Here is a 23,796-nt window from a genome sequence, read left to right on the forward strand (position 1 = left end):
GCCACCTGGTTTAGTGGAAGGTATCCCTGCCCATGGCAGGGGGTTGGAACTGAATGATCTTTAAGGTCTCTTCCAACCCAAACCGTTCTGTGATTCTACAATTTCACTTGCACTGTTGAAGTTAAGGGCAGTTCACCCGGAAGCTGGGGAATGCTACATCACATCCATTCTCCTTTTATTTCGAAGTTGTTTTGAAAGGCTTAAGCTTCACATCCACACTGGATAAGTAAATATTTAAATTACTTGAAGATGAAGGGAAGCTGTGGCTGCCCCATCTCTGGCAGTGTTCAAGGCCAGGTTGGACGGGGCTTTGAGCAATCTGGTCTAGTGAAAGGTGTCGCTGCCCATCGCAGGGGGTTGGAACTGGATGATCTTAAGGTCCTTTTAAACCCAGAGCAGTCTATGATTCTATTAAAGTGTATTTCCCCAGACAAGACTGCTCCTTTCGCACTGACGCCCGCTGCCGTGTGAGGGGCGTGCAGTAAACCACCGACGACACTGGATGCCACCAGGGGAGCCCTCAGAGGATCACGATCTCACAGGACCATCCCGACAGCCGCTACCCATCCCCAGCCAGGCCACACGGCCTGCCCCGTCTCCATCTCGCCTTTCCCGCCGCCGCCACTGCCAGCCGGCTCCACCCCCCGCTCCTCCTACATCCTCCTTTTCCTCCTCCCGCGGTAGCGCGGGCGGCTCCATACGCCATGGTGCGGCGCGGGCGGCGGCGACGGGGGGGGGCGGCGGCGGCGGCGGCGGCGAGCCGCGGCGAGGTGAGGCGAGGCGAGGCGGACGGCGGGTTGCGCGGGCCGGCGGGCAATGCATGGCCGCTGGGGGAGAGCGCCGGTTTGCGCACTCTCCGCCTGCCCGGGGAGGTGGCGGCCTTTGTCCGCTCCCTGCGCCTCCGCGATCCCACGTGGCGCGGGGGCTCTGAGATCGCAGAGCGCCGGGAAGGCTTTGGAGACCGTCTCTGAGGCGGTGAGAAAGCCTTGGCAGTGATGGGTCCTGCAGTTTGTCTAGTAAGGGCCAAGCGTAGGTCGTTGGGGAGGAGCTTTGTTAATTAGTGTGTGTGTAAGCCTGGGGGCGTCACTTTAAAATAGCTAATTTTTAATATTTTAATTCTGTTCTTTTTTTTTTTTTTTTTTTTTTTTTTTTTTTTTTTTTTTTTTTTGTTGAAATGGCGCGATGCCACAAACATTTATTTGCGTTTCTTGAGTATACACGTGTGTTGGTAAGGCTAGAGGCTTAGGGACAAACGCAGGCGGGTTTCCAGAGAAGCTGTGGCTGCCCCATCCCTGGCAGTGTTCAAGGCCAGATTGGACTGGGCTTTAAACAACTTGGTCAAGTGGAAGGTGTCCCTGACCATGGCAGGGGGATTGGAACTGGATAGTCTTTAAGGTCTCTTCCAACTCAAACCATTCTATGATTCTATGATTTAATCTCTGCACCCAACTGTGGTCTGGCCCATGCCTGGTTCGCACTTGCGTCAGGCAGTTTTTGTGGTTCCAGTCTTGGGAAGTGGTGTGGTGAGTCTTCCATGTAGCGGAAGGAGCGAGAATATCAGCATCTCTGGTCAGCTCTTGCTGATGGAAAGTTAGGGCTTTACGTGGGTTTTTGTGAAGAGGAGGGTTGTAGTGACACTGAAACATCTGTTAGGACCTCTGTCCTCTCAGGTACCTTGTAAACTTCCCACCTCTGTATGACCTCGTGCTCGCCACTGACAGTGGGGAGATAAAGACACTAGAGCAATTTGGGAGAAATCTGATCGACATGTTTCAATAGAAGCGAATGACACTTCTCTGGTGCTGTAAATGAGAGCCTCTTACTGTCTGCTACTCACCTCTGCTGCACAGGTAAAATGGTGCGCATCATGATTCTTGTAAGGCGCAGCAAAGGGGAGAAGGACGCAGACTGTTCTCAATACTTTCTTGTTTCTCATGGAAACTTGTTTTTGGCTAAGCAAGGCCTTTGCTGGCTCTTGCTTCTCTTAGTGGCACACTGGTGAGCAGCAGGGATGTGGTGGTAAAGGTTTCCTTGTCCCTAAAGTCACAGGTCTGCTGACTGGTGAGCTAGCTTGTGAGTTTGTGCCTCAGTTGAAAGCAGTAGCCAAGGAAGTCAGCAGTACAATCTTGCTTCAGACCTGCAGTTCCATTTCCCATCCCAGGGTCTAATTTCCCAACAGCAGTTTCAGCACATGGAGCTTGTTAAAGGACTGCTGGCTGACAAATGAAGATATGACATGAAGAAGGGACATGTTGCATGCCTGGTGCACAAAAGTGTTTTCCTTGGAATGCTGGGGCTTGGGTAGTAACTAGGCACTACCACAGAGGAAAGGGATGCTGTTGAATCATGCAGAATTAATTCTGAAATAGGTGTTAATATCCGTGAGATACTAGAAAATACAAAAGAAGAGATAGTAGTAGCTAACAGCATTTGGATTGTGTTCGTGTGCTGCATGCTGATATTCCCATTATTATCAGTGTTTTTGAAAAGTAGGGGATAGTTTCCAGGTAGATATTGCCTATAGAAGGTCGCATTTTAAGTAACTTGCCTTGTGATTATGATGGTTGGGCATTCTATACTGTAGGATAAAGTTAAAAAAAAAAAAAGTAAAAAAAAAGCCCTTGAGTCTCAGGCTGGCTAGTGCTGACAGTCCTTTTGACTGTGCATCTAGTTGTGTGATTCTTTTGCACTGCAATACATGACTTTACCTCTCTTTGCCTTCCACATCACACATTTGTATGATGTTTAAAATTAAGCTTTCGTACAAATGTTGTTTGCCTTTTATGATTCCAGTGAAAGACCAGGATCTTGACTTATAAATAGTTTTGGGTTTTTAGTTTGGCAGCTATTGGAATTCTGTCTGGAGCCCTGTATTGTAGTGCTGCTCATAATTGTCAGCCTTGGAGTGCTTCCCCATTTGGTTGTCATTTTGGGGCTATGAGTTCCAGACCCAGTAACCTAGTAATGCAGTTCCAGTGCCTGTAACCCATGGGCGGTGTGCCTTGGGCTTACCTCCATACTGAGCCTGGGACAAGCTTTTCCAGTGTGTGTTGAAGGTGTGACTTTGCACAAGTTTGGTTTGTGTGAATACTTGTTGGAGAATAAACTTGGATAATTTCAGTTTGAACATTACTGAAATTATCTGTCCTCTGCTTCAAATAGGAATGCCCATGCATTGTGCAAACTTGAATGAGGGGAACACAGCACAACTGATTTTTTTTTTTTGTTTGTTTGTTTTTTTGAATGGTAGGAGCAAAAAATAGAGAATTACATCTGACCCTGCTTTTTCCACAGTATGTTCTCCTGATACGTTGTCAGAGAAGAATGTGCTAGTGTGACAATTGGCAATGGAAGTGACATGTAGAAATACCTCTTAAAAATACTAAAGAGGGTGGACAGTGATGTAGAAATAACTCTGATGCTTCCCACTGAAGCTCTGGGCATGCACACAGGGAAGCGGTTATCTCCTCACAGGCTGCCTGGGAGCTGCCTTGCAGAAGGTCAAGTTTCATCTGTTTTGGATTTGGTATCAGGAAAGTTGCTTTTTCACTTGAGATACCAGAATTCTTCCTGTTGATGTGGAAAGTAAATCACCTCAGGCTTTTTTTTTTCTCCTTGCCTAACAAAGGGGGTGGAATTTGTGGGGATGGCAATAAGAAAAACATTAGTTTGACTGGGGGGGACCTTAGGTGCCTTTTTTCTCCCATCACTCATGCGGATGTGTGGGAGCATTGCTGAAACAGGTCTGACATCCCTCCCGGCCTTGTTTTCCATCCTTCATCCTTGGTGCCAGACCTTCCAGCCCCCACAGGCATGCACAGGCTGTCTTCTCCCAATTCTGCAGGAAGAGTAACTCTCCTCCATGCAGCCCAACAAATCCTGGTGCATTCCTGGGTGTATGGGCAGTATTTTGTCAAATTTAGAGATGGGGAAACTGAGAGATGGGGATGTCTTGAACATTAATCTTCTGTATGAAAAACTTAGATGGTTATTCTTGCAATAGTTGGATTGGGAGGCATTTGCAGCAGGGAATGTTTTCCATTGCTTTTGAAAAGTACCTTGTGGGTGTGTTAAACAAGTAAGTGTATTTTATGTGCAAAAATAACTGAGCTCAATAGGTATAAGATTTCCTACTTTGACTTTGTCAGCAGCAGGTAATTGTTTCCAGCTTTTACCAGATTTTCAGTACTTGGCTTTTGACTAGTAACTTTAAAAGGTAGTATTTCTCACATCTCTGCAGCATTTCATCAGACCACTGTGTCTGAACCTGTGGTCTGTTCAGGTTGAAATATTTTCCCTGAGCAAGCCTGAAATGTGCATCGCCTTTCTGCCTTTGTGTCTTCAGGGATTTAGTGCCAAAAAGCACTTGAAGTACCTGGATTTTTAAGGTCCCTTCCAACCCAAACCGTTCTAATATTCTGTAATTCTGTGACCTTCCAAGTGTTTAAACATGAATATTTTGACATTTTGTTTAGGCAAATACGTATTTTCTTTCTTGTTATATGCGACTTTGTTGACAGTGTTAAAGTGCTAGGCTCTTATGTTGATTATAAATCAGTTTCTGAATGTTGTAATTGAAAAAATGCAAATATCTATGGCTTCTAGAACTACACAATAACAGTAAACAGTGCATTATCGCAGAGGTGGTTAGTGCAAGCTCATCCTTGATGTCTGTCTGCTGATGGCAATGGATGCTGGCAATAAAGTCAAGGATGCTCTTTTTGAATTCCTGGAGTATGCCCACCTCATGTGTCAGGTGTTGTCTGTTGTTAGCCTAGGCCTTTTCAGTGGAATGGAGACTTATCAATGACTGAATGAGATTCTTTGTAGTTGGGCTACAGGGAGCAAGTCGCAAACTAAAAGTTTTTTAAATTCTGCAGTAAGTTACTTACATCAGTATCTTAGTGTTTGGGAATGCATAACGATCAAAAAAGGTGTTCTATTGGAAAAGATTTTTTTGGTTTCTTTCTTCATTTAAAATCTGTAATTACACCCCCATAACAGCTCCTCTGGTGCAGATCTAGAAGTAATAGACAAAGAAGAAATTAGTTAGGCATAAAGTAATCACAGCAGTGGCTAACTTGGCTGTACAATAGCACAAGAATTAATGTAGTGGCTCCTGGAAGCAGTTTATTCATAGCAATGAGGCTCAGAGCTCCTTATATGTTTTTCCATTAAAATGCATAGTGCTTTATTTTTAATGCTGCTCTGGACCAAGTGAATTTCAAGGGAGGTGGATTCTGGCCATTTGTTTAAGAAGTGGGGGTAAGGGAATATCCAGAGAGGTTCAGATGTGGACAACACAACTTCTCCAGTGCATTGGGTTGTGCAGTACATTGGGTTGTGCACTCTGCTCTTGCTCAAGCAACAGTGAATCAGTTTTGCATCAGTCTACATCAGCTTAATAAAAGCGGAGCAAGAACAAAGTTAAGCCCATATACACCCATTATTGTAGCTTGTTTCAGAGAATGAAGCTTTGGTCAGGGTGCTGTTTGCTCTTTTAATGGGGGAGGAATGTTGTCAGCAACATTACTTTTGGAGAATGAGCCGCCTTTGGGCCATTTGTCTTGGCATAAATAAATAAAGGATAAAATAATGGTGGAAACAGTCATTGTACAAGTTCCTGTATGAGCAGCCTTGGTTGTCTGTGATAGTGAACAAGGATAGGCTGTTCTTGTATTGGACTTCATGTTGGGGATTTTTGCTTGAATATTTAGGGTTGGAAGCTACCTCCTTTGGAAGAGGAACTGGCCTCTCTCACCAGGCAGCTCTTGATCTCGTGTTTGCGAGAGTTAATGAGAGGAATGGGAAATCCATGTGTGACTTTATCACACAGCAGATAGCAGAAAGGCTTGCTTTGATTAAGAGTAGCATGTAACGTGTACATGTCATCCTGGGGATGTAGAAGATAGATGTCTGGGTGCTGTTGAGTGATACGGGCACTTTGCTCCCCAGGCATTTCTGAACAACTGAACGGTTTTGCGGATGATACTGGGATGTGTAAACCATGTTCTGAAACTTGGCAAAATGCCTTCTGCCTCCATTTTTAAGGCTGGATTTGTTCACAGTGTCCTTCCACACACCAAATCCTAAAAACAGGCTAGGTGGGAGCTGTCTGAAGGTGGCAGGCGTCAGGTAAGCCTCTCCGTGTAATGAGCTAGCCTGTTACATAGAGAAGTTTATCTGAAGCGCTTGTTAAATGCGTGTGGTCAGAGGGATTGGTTGGATGTGGTGATACGAGCCTCCTGTGCTAGGATCAGACTTCTTGAACTCTGAAGTTACAACCTTGGTCACATCAGAAAGTGCCTCTGCCTGCCTTTGGCAGTGCTTCCTCCTGGTGGGCTACACTGTGGGCTTCTTGCAAACAAGAAGTGTTTTTGTTTAAAATAGGTTTTCACTTCTTACCAAGTGTTGTGGAAAAAGCTCTGCAGCAGTACTGACAAAAGAGAATGAGTTGCACTGGTTTTATTTTGGGAGTTAGCTAAGTGTCTGCTAAAATACGTAATGGTACTGTTATTACATCTAATATTAAGGTTTCTATGTACTCAATTAGCATTTTGTTACATTTGAAGGTGCATTGCTCACCTTTGAGAGGAGGAGCAGTGGTGGGTTTCACTATGGATAAAGGATGCACTGAGCATATGCTTGCAAAGATGAGACATGCATATTTTTACATCTGAGTGCTGTTCTGTGGAGTTAAAACACCCTTCTTATCACATCCCCCCCTAGCCCCAAGTCTGGAGTCTGTATTTAGGGGTTAAAACAGTCTGTACTGAGTTTTCCTAGAGTTTAGCTAAATAAGGCACAATTTACACGTAGCATATTTCATGAAACAGATTTGCATAGGAGTATAAAAGTAAGTTGAACTGTTGCTAATTTGAGTTTTCCTAATAAGTTGGCATGCCTGACTCATATCTTCTCTCTTGTTTTGAATCAGAAGCAGATATCTAAGGATGTGGCTGACATTTTTAATGCCCCCAGTGACAGTGAAGATTTTCTGGGGTTCCAAGATGATGCTTCCAGACAGAGGTTGTTATCAGAAGACACCTATGCTAATTATGATTCCCTGGAGCCAGGAAAAAAGGTAGGAAGAGATTGCCTTGGCCCAGTTACGCTTTCTGTGTGCAGTAGTACTCTGAGCCTGTGTCAAGGCTATGTAAGCTATTACTCTCCGCAAACCCCGTAGTTTGCAGTTCTCATATTAAAAATGAATGTAAACAAACTTGCTATATTTTTTAGGGTTCAGTGATTTCTTTTAAAAACTGTTTAATTATATAAAAAGGAAAATGAGTTTCATTAAAACACAAGTTTAAGTGAAGCAAATAGGAAAGAGAGAATTATCCTGTTCTCTGACTACATACAATGGTGGAAATGCATGATAATAGAGGGGCATTTGTGAGTATGCGGACTTCAAGGTATTTCTTCCAGAAATTTATCTCGGTTCTGTTTCTGCACTAAAATCACATTTTAGTGGTGGTGACCCACAGAAACTACCAGCTCTGGTTGACGGTTGTGAGATTTGATTGATCTCTGCTCTCTTAATGGTGAAGTAGCTAGATCAGCATAATGGTTTGTAACTGCTTAAGAGGTGCTGAAGACAAGGACGATGACTTGTGTTAGCAAAGAAGACAGAGAGAATGAGGCTTGTACAAGTATATATTATTTCTGAGCTTTCGTAGGCAAATGGCCTCAGGAGAGTGTAGAAGCCTTTTGGGGGTACAGCCACTGTCTGCTATGAAGAAAGGCGGCGGCTAAAATGTAGTGAAATGGGTTCTAAATTGCTTTGTTAGTGTTGTTGCTAGATGGGAGTACTAGTAACTTCAGAAAACCAGAAGGTGACTTGCTCCTGTATTTGTGGCTTTGTGTGGAGCAAGAAGGATCAATGAAGAGAGGTGGTGATGGAGCAGGAGCCTTGTGCAGGAGCCTGAGCTTCTGCTGCCTGCTTGGGACAGCTGGCACCTTACTTTACTTCTCTCTGCCTTGGTTTCTCAACTTGAAAGATGGAGATTATGATAATGATCTTTGCTACAAATTTTTCTAATGAAAAATGCTGTGGAAGTGTTAGGCACTGTTAGTTTAAAATGTGTTACTGGGAACCCCAGTGAGACTTGTTCCACATATACAGCTGGCACTGCAGCCTTCCTTACCATTCTTGCGTTTCCCTTGGGCTGAGAATTATTTTAAATCTCCATCAGTGTTAACTCCTTTACCACTAAATGGTACACTAAACACACATTAAGAGCAAAGCAATGGGAAATTCAGAAAAATTGGGCAGTTGTTGGGAGAAGAGGCAAGGCAGCTGCCTTGCTAGGGGGTGAATGGGATCTTGGTGCATCAGGTGTTATCTTGGCTGCGATGTGCAAATGTGCTAATAAGTAGCAACCTCTGCATGTCTGCTCTTCCTTCGGGCTTTCTTCAGTTCTCCTTCCATAATCTTTACGCTTTTGTGGAGTTTCAGCCATTTCTCCTGCAGTTATCCCTGATGCCTATTTTACCTTGTGTAGGCCGTTCCTTATAGGTGTAACAGCATAGCTCTAGGTGTGTTATTTTCAGTCACTTTAGCTAACACACAGTTTATTTCCCTCCTCCTTTTCATTGTGGAATTTCATGAAAAACCACAATGCATAACAACTTCGGTTTCCCTCCAAGAAATGCAATTTAACTTTAAAGTAACTTCCCTATTGTGTTTGTTCCTTTCTCAAGCAACTGCACTGCAGCTATCAACAAAAGAATAAAGCAATTTTCCTCAGAGAAAACTTATTCCAATTACCCATAATAATTTGTAGGAGATGTTTAAGTGTAAAAAACCAGCATACGCAGTAGCTCCTCCCTCCCATTCCCCTCTAAGTTTTTCCACTCATGTATTGTATCTGTTTTCACCAGACATTTTAAGGTAAAGAAGGGTGTTATGAAAGTCATGGAAGGGACAGAATTGAAAGGAATAATAAAGATACTTAGTAAATGTATTGTATGAAAGGTCATTTTTGTATCTCACATGAGAGGAAGAAGTAGCAGAAGAAAACTGAGGAAACGAGTGTTGCTGGCTTTCAAGAGGCAGGTGTGGTGTGAACATGAGTTATGTTCCTACTGGGAACAAGTTTTTCAGGACACTAACAGAGGCAAGTTGGCAGATGGTCTTCTACTAATTCTGACTGGGAGTATGGAAATACATTACTGATTTAGTAAATGCATTGTGTTTAATTGATGCATATTGTGAAGAGTGTTTTAATGAGATCTTAGTTTCTTTTTCATGGGCTGAATTTTCACTTCCTAGTCTGTAGGCAGAATTTTGGGATCTCTATACCCTAGAATATGTTTGAATGATAAACTGCACCATCGAAACAGAGTTGAGCAGTTGGAAGGTGGAGGGATATTAGTCAGGCTGTTCAAAGCTCTGTGGTTTTGTGTTGGTATCTGTCACTTCAGTGATAGTGTACCAGCATAAGAAGGAACAGATCCCATCTCAGAGACCCTTAAGTGCTGCTGCAGCAAGCCCAGAGGAGAGGCTTTTTTTTTTTTTTTTTTTTTTTAAACCGTGTTTGTGGTTCGTATTTTCTTCCATTTGTCCAGGATTCAGCACTAACAGTTATGTTTCTCCTTCTTAGTAGCTGGTGCAGTGCTGTGTTTTGGCTTCAGTCTGAGAACAATGCTGATAACACATCAATGTTTTAGTTGTTGCTCAGTAGCGTTTATCAAGGACTCTCCAGTCTCTCATGCTCTGCCAATGCGGAGGGGCACAAGAAGCCAGGAGAGAGCAGAGACAGGGCACCTGACCCAGACTATACCACAGCACATCATGCCCAGTATGTAAACTGAGCGGAGTTACCCAGAAGGGCAGATCACTGCTCGGGTCAGGCTGGGTATTGGTAAGCAGGTGGTGAGCAGTTTGTATTGTGCATCACTGCTGGTTATTGTTGAGGGTTTTTTTCCTTCCCTTTTTAGTTTTATATTCTCTCCTTTATTATTTCCCTTATTATTAGTAGTAGTAGTAGTTTTGTATTGTACCTTAGTTGCTGGACTGTTCTTATCTCAGCCTTTGGGGCTTACATTCTTTTGATTCTCCTCCCCATTCCACCAAGAGTTGAGAGAAGGAAAGGGGGAAGTGAGTGGGAGTCTGCATGATTCTGAGGTACCGGCTGGCCTTGAATTAAGACACCATTCAAGGCCTGGTTTTTTAGATCCAGAAGAAAACATACAGCACAGCATGATAATTTACACATTAAAAAGCGGATAGTTTATTTTCACTGGGTAGTACTGAAGAAGAGGAGAAAGAGGCAAAGAAGAGGAGAAAGAGGCAAAGAAGAGGAAGGTTTCTCCCGCAAGAGAGTTAAATTAAAGCCCTGTGCTCAAAGTGAAGGGGAAGAAAAGATAAATCCTAAGCTAAATAACTTAGTGCTGAAACTGTATTTCTTCTGCTTTTTTCTTTCGACAGGTTTTGCCTGCAAAGTGCTTTCACTTTGCAGTATATGCCATCTAATTGGTATCTTCTTGAACCTCAGAACCCGTTTATTGTGGCTGAGACTACTATTTATCTGACTGTCTCTCACAGCTACTGGCTGGTGTTTTTACAGGGGGTTCAGTTTCAGTCCAGATACCTCACTGAAGAGCTGCAGAGGATTTTTACTGAAGACACTGATTCTGAAATGGAAACATTTGAAGGCTTTGATTCAAGTGAGGTGGATGTGAATAAAGAAGGAGTTCCGGTAAGGCAGTTACATACGTGTGAATATATGTGTTGACTTCTGTTTTTTTCTGTTTCTTCTGTGTAAACCTCCTGTTCTAGTAGGAGTGTTTCTGATACACTGTGATGTTCTTTCTTCATGCTGAAGAAAAATATTTTAAAAGAGATAAAAAGCTTTATTTAGTGTAACATCACATATGAGACATGAGGACTTCTTCCCTTGCTTGTAGACTGTGCTGGGCAAGAATGTTCTTTTGAAGACAACCATGTCTGTATCAGACTATTAATATGTAGATTTTGTATTGATCTCTGCACAGGGAGAGGTGGTGTACTGTGAACTTTTAAACATTTGTTGGCTTAGGTGAATTTATGACTGTGCCTTTGGGTGGTGAGGCTGCTGCCTAGAATTAGTGATTTAAAAATTACCTTTTTTGTGTCACAGCCAATAATGTAACATGGGATTCTTCCTGCCTCTAGGCAGTAGAGTTGGATTTGAGTGAGGAAGAACGTGATAATTTATTGGGTAGCAAGGAAGAAGAGGAGGAAGAGGTGACGAAGAAAGTTGCTCCCAAAAGAAGAAGCTTCGGCCTTCGTGTTGCCTTACAGTTTCCCACCAGAAAGTCATCTGAGAAAAAAGTTCCTGAACAGGAGTTTTCTAGCTTACCTTTAAAGGAAAGTGAATCCCTCACACCTCATTCAAAAGAAATAAGCTGTAAGTGGTGGGATAAACTAGAGGGCTCTGCTTCAGAGTCTGAAGAAGACATGAAAGAAACACAGGAGGAAAGTTCCAGTGCTCTGCTTAAAAGAGCCATGAATATTAAAGAAAATAAAGCCATGGTAAGACTTAAGAGCAGTGGTTTTCCTCTAACATTTACATTCTAATACTTAGCTTCAGCACAGTTGAATGTTGGGGTCCTTGCTGGTGCAGTGCTGGGACTTTGGTAAAATCTCGTGGTTTGTGTTTGAATTTTTTTCTGTCTGGAAAGACCCTAGAGGACCAACAGCATCCAGACATTAACCCCTAAAATAGCCTCAAGTAGGACTAGCCTGCTATGACCAGAACTGAACCAATCATTTTGCATGTGGATGTGAACAAAGTTACAGATGCCTGAGCTGTATTCTCATATTCAGAACATGTCAGAAAAACAGCATGTCCCTTCATATGGTTTGTGGTATCATTTGCACAGCCAAGTTTATACTTTTCATTTGTGTCTGACAGATCTGCTGCAGTTAGTGATTGGAAAGCCAGCTAAAAACTGCTAAGGATGCTAAAATGTAATTTTTCAGTTGTGTGGAATGTGTTTACAATTATGCTATATAACTACTGAAAGTGTGTGTTTGTGTTTGTGTGTGTAGGTCCGGAAAAGAAAGACACTGATCATTGCCTAACACTTTTTCCTCTATTGTCCAACATGCCACCAGCTCTCTATCACGCAGCCATGTAGATCCAAGTTGATGTTGGGTCCTCAGTGGTTCCTTTAGTTTTACTGTATTCCTGGAAAAGTTGCGGCTGCCCAAGTACAAGTACATCTCTTGGGTGTGTAGGCCTCTGTGTAAAAACTTCTTTTAGTTTTGTACCTGTGTTTCTAATCTGTTTTGTATCCTCACTGCTGTTTGTGTTGGTCTTGCTGCTTTTCCACTATTCTCACTCTTCTAGTTCAACCGTTGTGAAATTCATCGGCATCCTAGTTGCAGTACTGCAGTGACATTGAATAGGTCTTGGTAAATGCCACACTGAAGTATTTACTGAGAAATACTGCATCCAGCTTTTAATTTCATAATTGGTAGGGTGGTCTCAGAGACAGCTAACAGCTTGGGTCATCCCCACTGTTGCTGGTTTTTCAGAGGACAGCCTCATCTTGGTGTTCCAGAAGAGGTCAGTATGTTTCTGGACCTGTTAGCCACTACTTCTGTTGAAATGTACATGGTGCAGCAGATTGCCCTGCTGCAGTGCTTCTTATACTGCATACACCATGGTTAGGGGAACTGCCTGTGGGGCTTAGTTGTTTTATGACTTTGCAAATGAGCGTGTACGCATATTTCTGTGTGCATCTGCACAAAGCAATGGGTATTTAGCATTACTGGCTGTGGTTTGCAGCATTTGTGAAATCAGCACTAGCTGTCATGGTTGAAAAAAGGGATGTTCCTAGTCTTTGCTACTAAGGACCACTGAAAAATGATAAGGAAAGTTTCTCTGCTGCAATGTCACTGTTTAAAGGGACACTTGCCCTGGCAAAAAGCACAGGTTTATCAGCAGTTATTCAGAAAAATAGCCCATAGGGAACATTCAGTGGCCTTCTGGTCAAGGGCATCCTGTCTTCCTTCTCTCCCTCCTGTCATGGACTGTGATTTTCTCATTATTGGTCATAGATGTTGTAACCATGTTGTAATGTGCTGCTTCAGTGCTGTTTTGACAAGATTGGATGTTATTCTAGCTAATTCAAAATCCCAGTAAGAATTAATGGGAGCTGTGAGGATAGTGCTGTCTGCAGAGTTTTGCTTATTCAGAAGTAAATTAACTGCTTTTAAGAGCCCCACTTAAATAAAGTGCCTCCAGAAAGATTTCATGCAGAAACCTGAAACTTCATGTGTTTAGATATAATTCAGAGTGTATGTGAGGAGCAGATGATTGGTGTTGCTTGTTTGCAAGTGTGCAGTGAGTTTTCAATATGGCATCACTGTTGATTTCAGCTTGCTCAGCTGCTGGCAGAACTGAATTCTATACCTGAACTGTTCCCAGTGAAAACCCCCACCTCAACTCCTTCGGTAAGTCTCTGCTACTGGCTGGAGGTGACAGTCATTTTGCTAGACTTACGATTAATGTGTTTCCTGATGAAATGCTTTCACCATGATTGTTTTGGTTTTCTTTGGTTTTGGTCACTTTGTTTGCATAGATTTGCTATTGGTCAGTATTTAAGTACCAGAGGTTATGTGAGGAAATGGAATTTTATGAGATAATTTATGGAGAAATATGGAGACCAAGGTGAGATGCTTCTTTATAATTTTTGCTCCAGAAATACTGTTGAGATGCTAGACAAATCACAGAATCACAGAATATTAGGAATCGGAAGGGACCTCAAAAGATCATCTAGTCCAATCCTCCTGTCAGAGCAGGAACACCTAGATGAGGTTACACAGGAAGGCGTCCAGGCGGGTTTTGAATGTCTCCAGAGAAGGAGACTCCACAACCTCCCTGGGCAGCCTGTTCCAGTGTTCTGTCACCCTCACTGAGAAGAAGTTTCTTCTCAAGTTTAAGTGGAACCTCTTGTGTTCCAGTTTGAGCCCACTACCCCTTGTCTTACCATTGGTTGTCACCGAGAAGAGCCTGGCTCCATCCTCGTGACACTCACCCTTTATATATTTATAAACGTTAATGAGGTCACCCCTCAGTCTCCTCTTTTCCAAATTAAAGAGACCCAGCTCCCTCAGCCTCTCCTCATAAGGGAGATGCTCCACTCCCTTAATCATCTTAGTTGCCCTGCGCTGGACTCTCTCCAGCAGGTCCCTGTCCTTCTTGAACTGAGGGGCCCAGAACTGGACACAATATTCCAGATGTGGTCTCACCAAGGCAGAGTAGAGGGGAAGGAGAACCTCTTTTGACCTACTGACCACCCCCCTTCTAATACACCCCAGGATGCCATTGGCCTTCCTGGCCACAAGGGCACAGTGCTGGCTCATGGTCATCCTGCTGTCCACCAGGACCCCCAGGGCCCTTTCCCCTACACTGCTCTCTAATAGGTTATTCCCCAACCTGTACTGGAACCTGGGGTTGTTCCTACCCAGATGTAACACTCTACACTTCCCCTTGTTATATTTCATCACATTTTTCACAGCCCAACTCTCCAGCCTGTCCAGGTCTCGCTGGATGGCAGCACAGCCTTCTGGCGTGTCAGCCACTCCTCCCAGCTTAATGTCATCAGCAAACTTGCTGATAGTGCACTCAATTCCCTCATCCAGGTCATTGAGGAAGATATTGAATATTACTGGCCCCAGCACTGACCCTTGAGGCACTCCACTAGATACAGGCCTCCAACTAGACTCCGCCCCATTGACCACAACTCTCTGGCTTCTGTCCTTCAGCCAGTTCGCAGTCCACCTCACTACCTGATCATCCAGTCCACACTTCCTCAGTTTAGCTGTGAGGATGCTGTGGGAGACTGTGTCAAACACTTTACTGAAGTCAAGGTAGACCACATCCACTGCGCTGCCATAATCCAGCCACCTTGTTATGTCTTCATAAAAGGCTACGAGGTTGATCAAGCACAACTTCCCCTTGGTGAAGCCATGTTGACTGCCCCTAGTGTGATAGTAGAATGACCCTCTTCTCCTTGATACGCCTTGAGATGACACAAAGGATAAGGTGTTCCATCAGTTTCCCAGAGATGAAGGTGAGGCTGACCGGTCTGTAGTTACCCGGGTCCTCCTTCTTGCCCTTTTTGAAGACTGGAGTGACATTTGCTTTCCTCCAGTCCTCAGGCACCTCTCCCGTTTCCCAAGACTTGGCAAAGATGATGGAGAGTGGTCCAGCAATGACTTCAGCCAGCTCCCTCTGTACCCGGGGGTGCATCCCATCTGGACCCATGGATTTATGGATGTCCAGATTATGTAATTGCTCACTAACCCATTCCTCATCAACTAAGGCAAACTCCTCCAATTTCCCGACTTCCTCTGGGGCCTCAGGGATACGGGGCTCCTCAGGACAGCCTCCAGCAAAGTAGACAGAGACAAAGAAGGCATTCAGCAACTCTGCCTTCTCTGTATCTTCTGTCACCAGGGCACCCACCCCATTCATCTGTGGGCCTACATTACCTCTGGTGTTGGTTTTATCTGCCATGTATTTGTAAAAGCTCTTTCTGTTGTCCTTGACCCCTCTCACCACGTTTAATTCTGAGGAGGCCTTAGCTTTCCTAGTTGCCTCCCTACATCCTCTGACAACAGCCTTATATTCCTCCCAAGTGGCCAGCCCCTCCTTCCATGATCTGTAAACTCTCCTCTTCCATTTGAGCTTACCCAGCAGTTCCTTGTCTAACCACGCAGGTCTCCTGGCTCCCTTCCTTGGCTTTCTATGTGTTGGGATGCTCTGATCTTGAGCTTGGTAGAAGCAGTCCTTGAATGCTAGCCAACTATCTTGGGCCCCTTTACCATTGAGCAGCCTTGCCCATGGGATTTCCCCCAGCAATTGTTTGAAAAGGCCAAAGTTTGCCCTGCTGAAGTCCAGGGTTGCAATTCTGCTTGCTATTCTGTTCCTGCCGCATGAGATCCTGAACTCCACCATTTCATGGTCGCTACAACCGAGGCAGCCCTCAACCTTTACTGCTTCAACGACCCTCCTTGTTAGTGAGGATGAGATCCAGCAGCGCTCCTCTCCTAGTCGGTTCCTCCACCATTTGCATCAGAAAGTTATCATCAATGCACTGGAGGAACCTCCTGGACTGTGGATGGCAGGTTGAGTAGTCTTTCCAGCAAACATCAGGGAAGTTAAAATCCCCCACGACGACCAGGGCCTGTGACTGTGAGGCTGCTCTCAGCTGCCTGTAGAAGGCCTCATCAACTTCCTCACCTTGATCTGGTGGCCTGTAATAAGACACCCACAACAGTATCACCCCTGCCAGCCTGCCCCTTAATTCTCACCCACAGACTCTCAACCTGCTCCTCATCTGTGCCAGGACAGTACTCAGTACATTGTAGTTGCTCTCTCACGTAAAGAGCAACTCCGCCACCTCGCCTGGCTGGCCTGTCTTTCCTGAAAAGGACATAGCCCTCCATGACCACCTTCCAGTCGTGTGAGCTGTCCCACCATGTCTCTGTAATTGCCACCAGATCATAATCTACTGACCGAACACAGGTTTCTAACTCCTCCTGCTTATTCCCCATGCTGCGTGCATTGGTGTACAGGCATTTCAGGGCGCGAGCTGAGCACACCGATTTCACCCTACGGGGATGGGAGGCCTCACTGGTGCCAGCCCAGATACAACCCCATCCCCCTTCAAATCTAGTTTAAAGCTCTCCAAACGAGCCCTGCCAATTCCTGTCCCAGCATCCTTCTACCCCTGCGAGATAAACCTTTCCCATGTGTCACTGTCTGGACTGGTGTCTTATAAAACCAGCCGTTATCAAAGAATCCAAAACCCTGCCTGTAGCACCAGTCTTGAAGCCAATCATTTATGGACTGAATTTTTGTAATTGATCCTACATCATCATTTGAAAATGGAAGGAGTGCAGAGAAAATCACTTGAGCCCCTGGATCTTTCACCATCTGTCCCAAGGCCTTGAAATCTTTCTTCATTCCCCTCAGACTATGGGATGCAGCTTCCCCCCCACCTGTCTGGAAGATTGGCAGTGGGTAGTAGTCTGTCGGGTGCACCAGGTTGGGGAGTACCCTGGTGATATCCCTGACTCGGGCTCCAGGTAGACTGCAAACTTCCCTATGATGAGGGTCAGCTCTGCATATTGGGCCCTCTGTCTCTCTCAGAAGAGAATCACCTACTACAATTACCCTTCTTTCTTTCTTATCAGAGGCAGTCTTGAGGTGTGAAGGCAGCTGCCTCTTCCTATGTGACCTTGTAGGCATGCTTTGTACCACATCCTCACCTACCTTTTCTTCAAGATCCAGGGCCTCAAACCTATTACGGAGGGGCACCTGGGGAAGCAAAGCAGGTAGGGAAGGGGGTTGCCTGTGACACCAAACTGGAACTTGCTTCCAACCCTCGTCATGTATGCTTGTGTATATGAGAACAAGAAAGAGTAGTTGCTTTCCTTTGGGTTTAGATCCTGTTAATATCCCTCTTGCAGGGTTTTCTTCTAAAATCCACACTTTGTAGCAGACCTGTGCTTATGAAATTGAACCACTTCAGCATGAACCCAGAATGATACTAATATTATTTCAACTGACTTTTCTTGTCTAGAAGCAGAGATGTGGAAAAATATGAATATTTAGCTTCTGAAGAACAGCGAGAGCTAGCTTCTACCTTAATATGCCATACATAAAATTTTGGTACTGTTCTGTGGTATTAATTGGAATAGAATTTGACTGTTGTTATTCTCTTTCTAGAAACAGAAGAAAATCCCAAGGAGGACATTTTCAGAAGGCCAGATAGCACGTCGCATGAACCCAACCAGAAATGCTCGTCCACCAGAAAAATTTGCCTTGGAAAAGTTTACTGTGTCAGCCATCAAGTTTGCAGAACAATTCAGTAGCTATAGACAACAAAACCTCCTGAAGAAGAGACTCAGTGTGGTATTTGCCAGACTTTGACATCTCCAGTAGTCAGGGATTAGGAAACATTTAAATTGTTGGCCAGCACTTAGAGCAGACATCACATCCTACAGAAAGTTAATGAGAAGCTTTGGTTGGGATTAGCTGCAGGAAAGTTATCTTCAGGCCTTCCTGCCTCATCTTTCACCCATTAACTGGGCTCTATTTGTGACCTGTGTTGTCCAAACAGGACAAGGCAGTTTATAAGGTCTATTATTTATTCATTATTTGAAAATTACTAGAGCCCACAATGTAGAAGCAGTGGGGCTGGTGGAGGTGGCAGAGGAGATCTTCTCTATCTTCAGACTCAGCGAAAAAATAACAAAAGAGATAGGAGTTATATAGCTGAACTGAGAATGAATGAAGGGAATTGCACCAACAAATGCTGACGTACTGGTTAGCCATTCAAGAATTGTAGGTTTTATTCTTTCTCACTTTCTTAAGATCTGGTTTTTTCCTCCCTTGGCTTATGGTGGTCGTTTGTCTTGGTTATATTTACTGTATAGCTTTTATGAGGAAGTTTGCATCTGCACAGCCTGGATTCCAGTTCTGCTTGTAGGAATGAGAGCTTGGCATAGTTGAAGCATTATAAAAGGAACGTGGCTATTAAGAAAATGGAGTAGCATTGAATGAGAACCTGAGCTGGTAAATAACTACTTTGGAGAGAAAAGAGCTGATCTTGGGTGAAGGATAAATGAGGTGTTAAAGAGTGGGAGGGATGGGGAGAAAGCTGAGGATCAGATGAAACTCATACATGAATAGGGGTCAAAGAGAATGATATTTGGAAGGAAAAAAAGAACACTTACTTAATAGTGAATGGAGGACTCCCTTCTAAATAACAAGCAGGATAGTAAGAAAGGGCTGGATAGTAAGAAAGTATGGAAGGACTAACCTAGAACTTCAATAAAGATTTTTTTGGAGGACATTAGAAATTGTTACTGGAGAAAGCAATTAGAGAGTATGGTGGCAGATTGAAGCAGCAGAGCATGGGAAGGCAGAAGATCATAGTTCCTTCTTTTAAGAGGAAAGAAACGGAGTATGAAGAGTTACAGTAGACATATGCAGGGATGAAAAGAGAAAAGATTTTCCAAAGAAAAGGATGTAGCAGAAAAATATGTTAGGGATTGTAGAAATAGAAGTAGTAATGATGGGAAGGAAGAACACTGAATAATAAGCGGAGTATAGAAAAGATTATGGAGGAGAGGGAGAGAAAGGGGTGGTGATGATTTGGAAACTCTATTCCCTGTTCCCACCGCGGTCCATGAGCCACCCCCTCTAGACTGCATACACATTGTAAATGAAAGAATTTGTCACCAAGTGTGGTGACAGAATCTTCATAACACCAGACAAAAAGTGTTGAGATGAGTTTGTTTAGCAGGGGAATTGTCGAGTGCGCAAAAGGAGGAGATCATCAAAATATTCATCCCACCGTCCAGTAGAGGATATCACTGAGGAGGACTTGGACAACATTGCAATCACTGTTAAAGATAAAATCTATGACAAAGTTCTAGTAAGTGGCTGCTGTTCTTGAGTGTGACCATGTGCTTAAAAATTAAAGTTCTTAATAGTTCACTGGTATTTACTAAAAGGTACGCTTTCCTGCATTGGAGAGAGCAGCTTAGCACTATAATATTACACAAGCACAACTTTGAAAGCTTTGCCAGGCTTCCGTGGGCTTGCCTCTGCTGATTGATATGCCCCACCAACTTTTTCCTCAGCAAGGAAGTACTTTCTTCATTGAGCTGTTAAGTGGATTTGCTATAGCTATGAGTCACCACTGATGAAAGCCGGCATCCCTTTGATCTCTCATTCTCAGTATAAATGTGGTGGTGGTGGTTAACTATTAAATAATAGTGATCCCTGCTGCTCATTGTACCCCCTGGAAATGACATTTCTGTATGGTTTGGGTAGTTTCCAAAGCTCTTGATGAAACTTGTCCTTCATTTCTTTCATTGGGTTTGGCTATTATTAATTGTCTTAAAGATCTAGATGGTCAGCTTGCTATTTCATGCCTCATAGCATTTGTAGAAATGAGTCACAAGGTCATTTTTTGAATAATATGAGCTCTTTTTGAGATAGATAAAGGATCAAAACTGCGACATGAGGTTTGAGTTTGAGACTCCCAGTGCAGCTGAGGCTGGGCACTGTACAATTCCTAGCATCTCTCCAGAGATTAATTACAATAACAGAACTTACTGTTTTTACTAAGATTTTCATTGCTGAATTTGACTTCAAATTGCTGAATTTGAATTCAAAAGTTTGGTCTTTGCTATCAGCAGATATACTAGCAAAGGTCAGCAATGAGCATTTAAGATGTCCTTCGGACATACACTTTTCTCCTCTTTTCCAACTTTAGGGTAGTACTTGCCACCAGTGTCGACAAAAGACAACTGATACAAAGACAGTCTGTCGCAACCACGGCTGTGGTGGAGTAAGGGGACAATTTTGTGGACCATGTCTTCGAAATCGATATGGGGAGGATGTGAAATCAGCACTGCTTGATCCAGTAAGTATTTCCAGGTCTTGAAAGAAAGTGTAATGAATATAGTTTTGTCAATAAGCTGAGGAGCACTTGCTCATGATAACATAGAGTTCAAAGCTTTTTGCCATGAGAAAATCTGTAGTTACTGTTAAAACTGACACTGATCTTGTTGGAGCTCAAGTGGAACATGCTGGACCTGGGTTACAATCAATCCATCTTCCTGCTTTGAAGCTCCCATTTCTTACCAGATAGTGGAGGGAAAGCATGACAGCTTTTAAAAAAAGAAATCTGTCCCCTTTCACGAAAATGCCAAAACATTCCCTTTTTTTTAGTGCTCTCAGTCATGTGGCACGCAAAGCAGGTTCCTTGGTTTAGATTCCAACTTTTAAATATGAAAAAAAAGGAAAAGGATACCTAGAAGTCTTAGGGGTGGTTCCCTCTTCTCTGTTGTCCCCCAGGGCTCTGAGGAAGGAGGAAGCGCAGGCTGCTGCTAGAGAATGAGGCATGTGGGTACACAAAAAACCCTCAGCAGAATAGTACTCCCTGTGCTCGGGTTGTTCTGGGGCATCCTCTCACCCTCCTCTGCTTTAGATCTGGGTTTCTGGGCTGTTCTGAAAGACAGTGGAGAACTAATGGCTCTGATTTACTAGCCCAGTGTAGCAATGGCTGCAATTCCGTAATGCAGGCTGTTAGAACTTGCCTGTCTGTTAAGTTGCTGAGCAGCTGGGAGATCTTTAACTTCATGTACATGCTGGGTAATTCCATCCCAGGAATCATGCTATACCAGCAGGCAGAGCCAAAGAAACCTGTCATGGGGTATTTGTCTTTTGCTAGGCAGTTCACTGCAGTCAGCCTAGCACAGATGAGTTACTATTAGGCATTGCGGATGCCTTTAGTCTATTTGAAAATCAATACTGAGTACATCAGAGAACCCGAGAACCTGAGTCTTCAGAGTTCAGAAGTATTCAAGCAAACAGGGTAGTACTTAATAATTTATTTAATACGCAGAATTTGGAAAGTGTTTATAGGGTTGGTTGGGTGGTTGATAGAGGTTTTTAAAACCTTGTGTCTGAGTAATGGGAAGGTGACTGTAATCTTACTCATGTCTTGCCTTTACTTCCACCTTCCACCCTCACCCCCTTGCAGGCCTGGATCTGTCCTCCTTGTCGTGGGGTGTGCAACTGCAGCTACTGCCGCCGGCGGGATGGGCGCTGTGCCACGGGCATGCTCATCCACTTGGCCAAGTTCTATGGCTACAACAATGTTAAGGAGTACCTGGAAAGGTGAGGGTTTTGCCCCATGGTAATTTTCTTTTAAACTGTTGTAGCCCTTTAAACAATACCTGACTTCTGTGGCCTGGGGCAGATCCTGGACCTGTGCAAAAGAAATCTTTTGGACTTGAAATCAGCTTCAGTAAAGTGAGTCATAGTGTCTGTAAACAACTGATTTCCTTAAGAGATTGAAATGCTTTTGCCAATTTGAAATCTGTATTGATTGCTTGGAGCGTATAGAGGTGCTATTTTGGAAGTTATCAGCTTCATCTATGGTAATTGTCTGTTTATGGAGAACCAGAGTTTCCTAGAAAGCACTAACACTGTTTTTTCACATTTTCTAGTTTACAGAAACAACTGGAGAATAACAAATGAGAACTCTGAACTCAGCGTGTGCCTGCAGCTGGTTAATATGTTGACAATATTTGACTTCAGAAGGTTATTACTATGTTTTATAAAAGACAGAATTGTAGGGTAGGGTAGATTATATGCATTTCTTCGTTCAGAACTTTGATTGATGTGGTCTTATGCAAAAGAGCTCTCAGGAAAATATTTTGGTAGAGAAATCTACATGCACAGACCTATATGTTAAGTGAAGTGGCACTCTTGAACTTTGAGTGGTTAATTTTTAATAGAGCTACACAACCAGATGACTGAGAACTTGGTCAATTTGAGCAATATTTTTATTTATATAATTGTGCAAGTTTCCAAAAAGGGTGTTTAATAACTACCTGTAAAGCATATCCTGTCTTTAAAGAAACAAAATGCCCTTTGTTTGCCAGCTTGACCCTAAAAATTCAGTTTTCCAAACCTTTCTGAACCTACTCCAGCACCTGTAGTTTATGGAACTTTCCATGCAAAGAAGGGAAGGGTACTTTCATCCAAATGCCATAATATTTCAGCCAAAGCTGATGCAACGTACCAGTGAGGGATGATTTTTTTTTTTTTTTTTTTAATTCCAAAGTGCAATTAGTAACTGAAACATAAAAGTGGAAGAGTCTTTTATTTAAAAAAAAAAAAAAAAAATTTAAAGAATTTTAAACATCATCCCAATCCAGAAAAAGAATTGTTCACCTATGGTTTTCATGTGATGTACCTGCTGCCTGAACCAGCAGCTATTAACTGGTTAACTGGCTTAAATCACAGAGTTCAGGATTACTTTTTTTACGTACAATTCATATTTAGATTTTTTTTCATAAGTACAGCCAAACTTTCAAACTTTGTTTAAACACAATATGTTTCTATTGCAGTATGGTTATGTTAAAATTCTTGTAAGATACATGTTTCAATTTATGTAGAGAGAATAAAAAATAATGAAGAGTAATTTGTGAGTTGAACTACACCCAGATGCTGATGTCTCCCATTTATTTTCCATAGCTGCTATAATGAAGGAATGTTTGCAGATCAGTAATAATTATGTGGAGAAAGACATTAACACAACACTGACAGATGAGGATATAACAACATAGAGCACATAGAGTGTTATAGGAAAGATTGTGGTTTTGGGAGGCAAATCTGCTCCAGTTGATAATGAAAAATATCTCCTTTTGCTTTAACTACAGGGCAGATTAAGAAAGCAGTACATAGTAGTGAAAGCTTAGTACTAAACTGCCAAGAATAGAGCTACATCTGCTGGAGCCCATTTAGGTGGCTTCTCCTTGTTTTTCGTAGTGAAAGTCCAAACATAAGTTGGCCCTCTGCTTTTGGTTTTAGAAACTGGACGTTCATAAACATTATTAGTTTCACTTCAATCCACTGGAATAGCCCTCACAAAAATGACTCACAAGTCAATGCCTTGATCCAGTTCACCTATGGTCCCAGCTAGATGTCTCACCTGGTGCCTACAGTAAAGATAGGCACATGGTGTTCTGTAGCGCAAGACCAGAGTACTTCAGATTCAAAGAGTTGCCTATTGCTGAATACTTAAAGCTATGTTTAAATATACAGATTCAGTGTAGACTGTTGCTGGCCTGTTGTGCATCATCTCTTTGTGTGAATGTGGAGATGAGTATATAGCTTCTGCTGGGAAAGGACATCCGATTTCATCAGCATGCCCTTTCATTGAAAGCAGGGACTGGAAACTACTTATATTTGGGATTTCGAGTAT

At 43.2% G+C, this 23,796-nt stretch overlaps 1 protein-coding gene across 1 annotated transcript in view; it reads left to right on the forward strand.

The window, feature by feature from the left end:
* Window positions 1–704: 704 nt before the first annotated feature.
* Window positions 705–23,796, forward strand: part of CDCA7L (cell division cycle associated 7 like) — a gene marked incomplete at both ends in the record, with an annotated part of 41,469 nt that continues 18,377 nt past the window's right edge. The window contains 9 exons of the mRNA XM_080609600.1: window positions 705–770; window positions 6,938–7,084; window positions 10,572–10,703; window positions 11,159–11,518; window positions 13,373–13,447; window positions 17,733–17,918; window positions 19,312–19,446; window positions 20,293–20,442; window positions 21,565–21,701. Coding sequence (XP_080465726.1) covers window positions 705–770; window positions 6,938–7,084; window positions 10,572–10,703; window positions 11,159–11,518; window positions 13,373–13,447; window positions 17,733–17,918; window positions 19,312–19,446; window positions 20,293–20,442; window positions 21,565–21,701 — 1,388 coding nt within the window. The remainder of the gene's footprint in view (window positions 771–6,937; window positions 7,085–10,571; window positions 10,704–11,158; window positions 11,519–13,372; window positions 13,448–17,732; window positions 17,919–19,311; window positions 19,447–20,292; window positions 20,443–21,564; window positions 21,702–23,796) is intronic.

The sequence above is a fragment of the Psittacula echo genome (genome assembly GCF_963264785.1).
Source record: "Psittacula echo genome assembly, chromosome: 2".
In the NCBI taxonomy this organism is placed as follows: domain Eukaryota; kingdom Metazoa; phylum Chordata; class Aves; order Psittaciformes; family Psittacidae; genus Psittacula; species Psittacula echo.